A 10,387-nucleotide genomic window follows, 5' to 3' on the forward strand; every position below is an offset into this window, starting at 1 on the left:
GGTGTAGGAGTATAGTTTACTCTGCTCTCAAAAAGCTGTGCTCTACTCTGAGGCAATCTATGACGTCATGAACACTGGCAAAGTTCGACTGTTTTTGGAGCAGGAGCACAACATGAACTGCTATGGTGTAAAGCATACACTGCTCGTTTGGCGCGAAGTTTAAATTTAATTAAACTTATATTATATAATATTATATTTATTATATTATATATATTATTATACATTATATTATGCAATATATTTTCTTCTTAAATGTAAAATTATTTTACTTAAAATTAAATATTTTATGATGTATACATAAATAATATTTTTAAAAGCAAAAAATTTGATATTTTTATTAGAATTTTAAAATCTTATTCGGTCAATGTTTTGATATAGCAGAATTGTTAATCACAAAATTATCGAATAATATTTCTGATATAAATTTTGTTTACATTATTTGACATTTTGAACTACTAACAACAACAATAATAAAATAAGTGAAAAGGTTATTTCTTTGAGACCAAATAATTACTTTATAATGAGTATTTTTATTTAAATATTAAAAATATTGAAAATTATTTACTGTTTTTATTAAATATTAAAATATTGAATGTTAGTCTTTCTCTAAATACAAAATTCATTATAAAAAACATAATTCGTCTTCACTACTATCGCTAGAGGTGTCAATTAAATCTGTTAGAAGTGAAATTTTTAAATTTGCCGCTTCTCTTGACATTTTTTTAAACTGCACTAACAAAATTGTGGGAGCAAATTTTGTTGCACCTTTCGATCCTTGAGAGTGCACACTTCTTAATTCGAACACAAATAACGATCTGCGCCGGAGCAGTGCTGCCAAAACGAATACTCGAAACGATCTGCGCCGGAGCAGTGCTGCTAAAGCGAATACTCCAAACGATCTGCACTAGAGCACATTTGTCAAACCGAACATGCTACTCCTGCTCTGGAGCACTCCGAGAGTGCTCCGGTGCAGATAACCGAATTCGCTATTAGTTTTAGGTCCGGGAAATCCGGGATTTTGCCGGGAATTTGAAAATCATAATTCGCTAGACACCCTGTTTAAGAGGAAAAAGAAAATTTGGAACCGCGTTTCTGGATATATTTAAAAATAATCTTTCGGATTTTGGTAATTTAGAAAATATTCTTGTAAATTCTTAAATGATTTTTAACTACAAAAGGAACATATTTTGTACAATTATGATAGAAAGTAAATTTTAATCACAAGAAATTATTGAATTTGTGCGTTAAACGCTAACCTATTTTTCACATTGCGATTACATTCTTTAAGTAAGCATCGTCAATTATTAACAGCCATTTTATAATTCAATAATTGTAAATTCTAGTTCAACAAGTATTAAATATTTCTTTGTCGTGACTCAGTTTTAAATTTTTCCATGGAATTTGAAATCTAATTCCAAATTTTAAGCACAATTTAAAATGAAAGCTGTAATTAAACTACGGGTTTAAATAAAAAACTGAGTTCCAACTGGAAATTGAAATCTACAATTCAGAATCAAAATTCTGAATTAAATGTTCCGTTTTATAAAAATGCTATGAAAATCACTTTTGAAATTGACTTTCCAAGAGGAAAAATATATTTACAGCCATTTTCCTATTTTCTTTAAGTCTACTTTCTCAAAATTGATTTAAAGTACAGGAATAGCTTTGGAATGTAAAAGAAAAATGGTATTTTTTCTTAAATTAATGTTCGTAAGTCTCGCGAAAGGAATGGTTTACGTCTTGCTTTGTTTTTGAGATTTCTCCCCATCTCTTACTTTTTCGGTTTTAACGTTCACTTTTTCTTCTGTAACTTTCTTGGGAGGCTTCTTTGTCTCCTCGAGGATGATTTTGTCATTTTTTGCTTTCGAAGTTGAAGCAAGTGACGGGAAAGCTTCTTTTAATGGAATTCGAGCAACGAAATCATTAAATGGTGAACCAATGAACAAATAATCTTTGTGAATGAATGCAGAACTTATACCAGTTACTTTACCATCAGTTCCATAAGCGACATCGATAATTTTTCCATTAGAATCTATTCGTAATATTACTGAATTATGAGAACCCAAACTGTTGACACTCGAAAAATGTCCAATTGAGTGAATAATTTTTTCTATGCATTCATTCGGATAGTAAGTTTGTACAAGTTTGAAAGGAGCTTCGATAGAGTACAACAATCTTACTAAGAGTTTCCGGATATTTGGATGAGGTGTCAGAGATTGGCTGATTTGAGGATTTTGCGAATCAGCGTAGGCAGCAAGTGTTATGAAAAATCCACCCTGTCCATCGCTATCTATATTGTCGGGCATACCAGGAAGTCCGTCGATAAATAATTCTTTTTTCCCTGCCTTTGGTCCCTTTAAGTTGTACTTGACAACACGAGAAATTGCAGTTTCAGCTACAAGAACGAAACTTTCATCGTCGCTTAAAATCACACCGTTTCCGAATCCAAGATTCTCCACAAGTATTTCATTTCTCTTTGTTTTAGCGTTATATCGTAGAAGCCTTGAAATCAATAAACATATTTATTTTAAACATAAAATTTATATCATTAAAATTTTATTATTAAACAGGGTTGCCACAGGTCAGGGAAAAGTCAGGGATTTTTATTAAAAGTACTGAAGAAAATTAAATTTTTAGAATTCATAAGAAAATTCTGAATTTGTTTGTCTTATTTGTTTGTCTCATAAACTACATAACTACCACGAATTCTAATTTTTTCTAATTCTAACAAGAATTAATTTTTAATATAATTTAAGTAATTCAAAAGTTTTAATGCAATTATCTTGATACATAACAAAATTCTTCGAAGGAATTCAATTATTTTTAAAAAATTTAACGAACATTTCGTCAAGAATTCAATTATCTTTACAAATAGCACAATTTTTAGACAAAAATTAAATTATTTTCAATATTTACTATTTTCATAAAATTTATAAAAAGATTTAAATATTGAAAAAATTTTTTGATAAAATTCTACGAAAACATTAAATTATTTTCATAAATAATAAAATTTCATTTAACAATTCAATTATTTTCATCGCAGAATTTCATCACATTTTTAATACAATTTTAAATAAATTCCTTGAAAAATGCAATTATTCTTAAAAATTTTACTAAAACTTTTCTAAAGAATTCAATTTATATTCAATAAAATAATTCTAATATTTTTATAAATAACTTTTAATTAGAAAATCAATTATTTTAAGGAATTTTAATAAAATTCTTTTCCAAAATTCAAGTATTTTGATAAATTTCAAAATTCTTCACAAGAATTCAATTCTTTTGAAAAGTAATAAAATACTTTGCAGAAATTAAATTATTTTCAAAATTTTATTAAAATTCTTGTCAAGAATTAAATGATCTTTAATTGAATTCATGCGAAGAATTTTGGTAAATTTTGTTTAAATAATTGAAATTTTCCCAAGAATTTTATTAAAATTTTTGACAGTAATTTAATCCTTGGGAAAATTCCAATTATTTAAACAAAATTCAATAAAATTCTTCGCATAAATTCAATTATTTTCATAAATTATTATTTAAACTGATCTAAGGAATTCAATTATTTTTTAAAATTTTAATAAAGTTCTTCAAAAAGTTTTCAATTATTTTCAAAACTTGTTATAAAATTCTTTAATAAAATAAATTTCAGTAAAATTTTAATTAAGTTCCTCAAAGAAAATTAAATGTTTTCAAAAGTTGTTAATAAAATTCTTCGTAAAAATTAAATTTTAAGAAACATTAAATTATTGAATAAATTAGGTATTTATCATTATATTTAAATAATTGATTTGAAAATTCTCAAAGAACTTTTTCAAAAAATATTAAAAATAATTGATTTAAAGAAGAATTTTAGGTAAAAATTCTAGAAAATGTTAATTAAGTTGAAATGATGAAAATTATTTTGAAGAAGTTACAGTAAAAATATGCTTATAATATAAAATAATAATTTTGTCACTCGGACATCTTTAATTGTCATAAAACATAAAGAAATTAAGAAAATCTTAATTAAAAACAATTAAATTAATTATTATTATAAAATAATATCTAATGATTAAATATTTATTTAAAAAAGAAGTTATTGATGTTTTTGAATAATTTTACTTTTGAAGATATTTGTAAATAAATGTAGAACATCGTTCTTAGTATCTAATCATTTTTAAAGTGAATCAGAATATTCTTTAGGGTCAGGGAAAAAGTCAAAATTCTGTCTAGAAATCAGAGAAAAACAAAATTCAATTTTTGTGGCAACCCTGTTAAAATAAAATCTTTCGAGTTTGGTTAAAAGTTGCCTGATTGTGGCTTACATTTCAAAAACTTACTTGAAAAAACGTTTATTTTAAGCAAAGTAAATGAACTATTATAATTTTTAATTAATTATTATAATCTTTGATAAATTTAATTAAGAGAAACTGAAAGAAAATTATTAAAAATAAATGTTGCATTATCATAAAATAGTTTTTTGTATGAAAGATATAATGAATAATAAAAAAAAATAAATAATAATAAAACCATAATAAATTACCTTCCACTTGGGTCCGCAAGGAATGTGTAAACTCCATCATGAAGAGAAAATTCGGTGCTAGAATCTGTCCAATAAATATCTCCATTACTTGCTACATCCAATGAGTTAATAATTTTTGGAATTTTGCTATCAATTGGTGTATTAATGTCAACAATTTTTTCATATTTTCCTGAAGTCACATCAAGTTTGAAAATTCCATAATAAGCATCAGCTACGAAAAGTTGACCATTTTTATCGAATCTCATACCTAAAGGTCTACCACAAATATTTTCTTGCCAATGACCATCTAGAAAAATGTACCACAATTACAATTTAAATATTCACTAGAATTAAACATTAAAAAGAATCAATTATTTTGGTTTTCAGACATTTTTTATGAAACAACCTTTAATTTTTAGTATAATTTATTTGCTTTTTGCTTCCTCATGAGGAAGCTTTGGATTCGTGACGATTTTCAATTTTTCAAAAGAAGGTTATATGGACTCATTTTCATCTAAAACATACATATGTTTTAGATGAAAATGAGTCCATATAACCTTCTACTATTCTTAAGTTATATTATACTATATAACCTTCTATTCAATTCTGAGCAAATGTCCAGATGTATGTGTGTGTATGTCACAAAAATTGTGTACAAATTATCTCAGACAAATTTTGATGGATTGTCCTGAAATTTTGCAGGTTTATTGCAGTCATTAATACCTAAAATCTGACACAAGGATTTTGGAAAATATCTACAAAATTTTTTTTATACAATTTTTTTAAAATTCAGAAATAGTACATTGTACAACTAGTGGCGAAAGTGTGATTTTTCGAGAGTGAAGTTTCATTCTTTCACCACGAGTTGTGCACTACGTTTTCTCCAACGCCTTGCGAGGAAAGGTTTCTTCGTGAGTTTCGTATAATTTTAATTTAACGTGTGCTTATGTTTAATACAATAAAAGACGAATGTTTTGAGTGGGGAAGAAGTTAGATACAAAATAAATCTCGGTCAAAGAACAAGAAAAAAGAATAAATTCATGATTTACTTTCGCCACGCCAAATTTACTTTCGCCACGCTGAATTTACTTTCGCCACGCCAAATTTTACTTTCGCCACGCTCTTCAGAGCAGTTGAGAAAAGTTCTACTTTCGCCACACTTTTCTACCAAGAAAAGTACTCCTTTCAGAGCAAGTGTTGGAGAAAATTTTTTTTTTGTATTTTTTGAAATAATTTTTTTATTTGTTAACATTTTCATTAATTATTCTCAAAATTACATTCCTGACAAGAAAACGAATCGATTGATGTTTACAAAGTATATATATATTTTATTAAAATTTATAAAATTAATAAATAATTTTCTTTTTCACAAAAAATTAGAATTTTTTAATTTTTAAAATTTTGTACGTGAATTACGTCACGAATTTCTATTTATATATTGAGGAAGCTAAATGGTCATGAAATGAACAACTTGTTTTTAGTTACTTTAGATTGACTTTAAAAGATAATTTCCTTATTTTTAAAATAAATTCTACTTGTTATACAGAATAATTTATTTTCTTAATGTTACAGAAACAATAAAATCAGTATGTATAAATAATTCCAGACTTCGCACTCGATAATTAATTTTTAAAAAAGCAGCAAAAACTAGCTTTCAAACTAAAAAAGTAGTAAAAAAGTAGCTATCGAAAAATTAAATTTGACGACAAAAAAAACTCGTTTTAGACACTTCATAAAACTGACAAAAATTCCATTCTATATTTTATTTTTCTGACTTTTTCCTAATTTTCACCAAAAATATTTACTTCTTTCTTATCCTGCTAATAAATTGAATTCCTGCAACGAATTATATTATTTATGAAAGAATTTAAATACATGTTTATTAAAATAATTTAATTTTTGCGAAGAATTTTATAACAATGTTTAAATAATTGATTTCTTTCAACTATAATTTTAAGCAAATTCTTATTTAAATAATTGAATTCCTGAGAAATTTTTATTATTCAAGAAAAAAATTGAATTCTTTCGGAGATTTTCTCAAAATATTTTTAAATAATTGAATCCTACTGTTTGGAAATTTTATGAAAATAGTAGATATTGAAAATCATTGAATTGCGAAAAGTTTTTAAAAATAATTAAATTTTACAAAGAATTCTATTAAAAATTTGACAATAATTGAATGTATGTGATGCATTTTATTAAATTATTTTTGAAAATAATTGAATTCCTAAAAAGTATTTTATTATATTTATGAAAATAATTGAATTCTTGCGAACGATTTTATTTTATTTTTTTTAAATAATTAAATTTCAATGAAGAATTTTATTACTTTTAAAAAGTAATTAAATTCCTGTAATGAAAATTGTTATTTTTGAAAATAATTGCATTTTGCAAAGAATTTTATTAAAATGCTTCAAAATAATTGAATTTTCGGGAATAATTTTGTTATTTATGGACATAATTGAATTCTTTCAAAGAATTATTTATGTAAATAATTGAATTCTTGGGAGGAATTTTATTAAAATGTAAAAGAATAATATTGAATTATTTTTAAAAAATTTAATTAAAATTGTATTTAAAATAATTGATTTCTTTCGAAAAATTTTGTTAAAACATTTAAAAATAATTGAATTCCTGTGATAAATATTGTTATTTATGAAAATAATTTAATTTTCCAAAGAATTTTATTAAAATGCCTCAAAATAATTGAATTTTCGGGAATAATTTTGTTATTCATCAACATAATTGAATTCTTTCAAAGAATTATTTATGTAAATAATTGAATTCTTGGGAAGAATTTTATTAAAATGTAAAAGAATAATTGAATTATTTTTAAAAAATGTAATTAAAATTGTATTTAAAATAACTGATTTCTTTCGAAACATTTTTTTAAATATTTGAAAATAATTGAATTCCTGTGAAAAATTCTAATATTTTTGTAAATAATTGAATACTTCCAAAGAATTTAAAAAAACGTTTTTTTAAATAATTGATTTTTTCGAGGAATTGATATTAAATTTTTAAGAATAATTACATTTTTTCAGCAATTCCTGTAAAATTGTATTAAAAATAATTGAAATCGTACGACGAGTTTTATTATTTATGAAAATAATTGAATTCTTGCTTAGAATTATATCAAAACTTTTTTTAAAAAATTGAATTTACATGAAAAATGTTATATTATTACTAAAAGTAATTGAATTATTGTGAAGAATTGTATAAAAATTTTGTTAAATAATTGGTTTTTGCGAAATTTTATGAAAATACTAGATATTGAAAATAATTGAATTTCGAATATTTTTTGAAAATAATTAAAACGTTTTAAAGAATTATTTGATTATAATTTTTGAGAACAGTTTCTTGATTTCTAGTATTAGCGAATTTAAATTTTAAAGTAGTGGAAATTCTAAAAAAAAAACAGGAATAGTATCTTTTAGTGGCTGAAATTTAAAAAAAGTATCCAAATAGTTAATAGTAGCATAATGTAAAAAAAAGTATTAAACATCAGTAAGTTTTAGTAGTTGAGTGCAAAGCCTGTAATTCTTAATAAAATTGATTAAACATTTATGAAAATTCTTACCACATTCTTTTCCAAATTTCGCAATCGGAGATACCTCTTGGTTTTCCTTTATTTCTACTACATAACCGCCACTGATTCCGGTGTAAAGTTTACCTTTGTATGATGTAAATGCCTCTGGTCCGTGTAATTTACCTTTCATTATTATTTCTGCATTATTTAATCGATTATTTAATCCCAAATTGCCTTCTAATTCCTTCGGAGTTGTTATTCTGTATTCAAGGAACGTAAAAGATACAAATATTATTTTGACATGAAAATTACTAAGTAATTCCTGAAAGACTTTAATTTATAAAATTCTTATCACACTAATATTAAAATAATAAAAAATTATTCATACACAATGTATCTTCATGTGGAATTATTGTTATTTTTTAAACAATAGTAAAAATAAATTAAGTATTGAAGTCAATGTATAAGGGGCATTCCAGGCCAAATTGGAAATTATTTTGCTTTTGCATCTCAATTTTTTTTTCTTTTAATACTCTTTGAAATGAGCTACCTTGATTTTTTCAAATTTTTTCATAAAGCGGTTCAGGAGATACAGATTTTTGAAAGATGACGTTTTTTACGTAAATTTTTGTTTTAAATGCTTATAACTCGGTCAAAAATTGATCAAATTGAACGTTTTTATAATGAAAAGTTTTGTTTTCACGCGTAGATTTTAATGAAAATATTTAAAAAAATTTTTTAAATAATTTACGATAAGATTTAAAAATTTTTAAAATAAAATTTCATTTTTAACAATGTATATATTGATATATTTTTTCAAAATTTTTTGTAAGAAACTAACACTAAATTAACAATTTTTAAGCCTTGTCCGATCGTGGGCAAACGATGGGATCTATTTCTTTAAAAATTTTTAATTTTTATATACACAGTGAAAACGGTAGGCCTAACTTGGCTTGGAGAGAATCAATCTAAAAACACATTTGCTGTGAAAAATTTGTGTGATTTTATCAAATGGCAAGTTAGTCATTTGGCCACCACTGTGTATATAAAAATTAAAAATTTCAAAATAAATAGATCCCATCGTTTGCCCACGATCGGACAAGGCTTAAAAATTGTTAATTTAGTGCTAGTTTCTTACAAAAAATTTTGAAAAAAATTGATCAATACATACATTGTTAAAAATAAAATTTTATTTAAAAATTTTTTAAATCTTATCGTAAATTGTTTAAAAATTTTTTGAAAATATTTTTATTAAAAACTACGCGTGAAAACGAAACTTTCCATTATAAAAACGTCCAATTTGATCAATTTTTAACCGAGTTATAAGCATTTAAAAAAAAATTTACGTAAAAAACGTCATTTTTCAAAAATCTGTATCTCCTGAACCGCTTTATGAAATAATTTGAAAAAAATCAAGGTAGCTCATTTCAAAGAGTACTAAAAGAAAAAAAATGTTTAAAAAATATTTCAGTTGCAAAAGCAAAATAATTTCCGATTTGGCCTGGAATCCCCATAAATAATCATCAAGAAATTAAAAAACTTGATAAATTATGAAATAATTACTCACGTATATTCTGTAAATTTAGCCTCGGGAGGATAACCAGGGGCAAATGTAAGAATGGCGAAAATCACTCCGATATAAATAATTCCGGCTCCAATTGATTTTAAATAACCCATCTTGTAAAAAAACTGAATTCTCTTAACAGGTAAGAAAATTTTACTGTCAAAGAAAACTGTAAACTCGTAACGTTTTTTATAATCACATATATATATATATAGATAGATATAAAGAGGACCTCTGTTGATGAACGTCAGTTGAAGTAACTTAACTCTAGTTAGAATTTCTGATTCAAAGAAACCTGTTACCGCTATATCACGGATATCACGGGTCAGTTCTTCATTCTTCGAGGTCAATGGACTGTCTCAAGAATTGTACACGTATTCGATTTCTTTTAAGGTCAAGAACATCCTGTTATATCTTATATATTTCTTGTTTATTTCGAGTCGTGACAGACAATTTTTATAGTTAAAAAAAGAAATGTATGTGCATAATTATTTATCGCGTGTATCAGCTGCAAAAAATAAACCTCAATCAACCAATGAATGTGTTATGTTGAAGATGCGTCGTGTCATGGTTAGGTTCCAAGATCAAGGACAAAAATAATGAGAATGTAGAAAATTATGAAAGTGTAATTGTGCGGTAAAGTGTAATTGTCAACAATCTAAAAACATATTATTCATACAATTAATACTATATTCATAAGAAAATTATTTGTTTTAATAAATATATAATATATTTCAATTTAATTTAATGTCATCGCTGTCTATTGTCTATTATTATTTTATGAACGATTATA

The 10,387-nt window shown here is 24.7% G+C and overlaps 1 protein-coding gene across 1 annotated transcript; it reads right to left on the reverse strand.

Annotated features, from left to right (window-relative positions):
• Window positions 1-1,121: 1,121 nt before the first annotated feature.
• LOC122503313 (adipocyte plasma membrane-associated protein-like) lies at window positions 1,122-10,108 on the reverse strand. Its single transcript, XM_043613800.1, has 4 exons — window positions 9,598-10,108; window positions 8,082-8,290; window positions 4,523-4,808; window positions 1,122-2,502 (listed from the first exon to the last, which is right to left on the reverse strand). The coding sequence occupies exons 1-4, from the start codon at window positions 9,705-9,707 to the stop codon at window positions 1,734-1,736; spliced, it is 1,374 nt and encodes a 457-aa protein (XP_043469735.1). The 5' UTR covers window positions 9,708-10,108; the 3' UTR covers window positions 1,122-1,733.
• Between the last annotated feature and the right edge of the window lie 279 nt (window positions 10,109-10,387).

This window comes from Leptopilina heterotoma, unplaced genomic scaffold (genome assembly GCF_015476425.1).
Source record: "Leptopilina heterotoma isolate Lh14 unplaced genomic scaffold, ASM1547642v1 Lhet_26, whole genome shotgun sequence".
NCBI classification, from domain to species: Eukaryota; Metazoa; Arthropoda; class Insecta; order Hymenoptera; family Figitidae; genus Leptopilina; species Leptopilina heterotoma.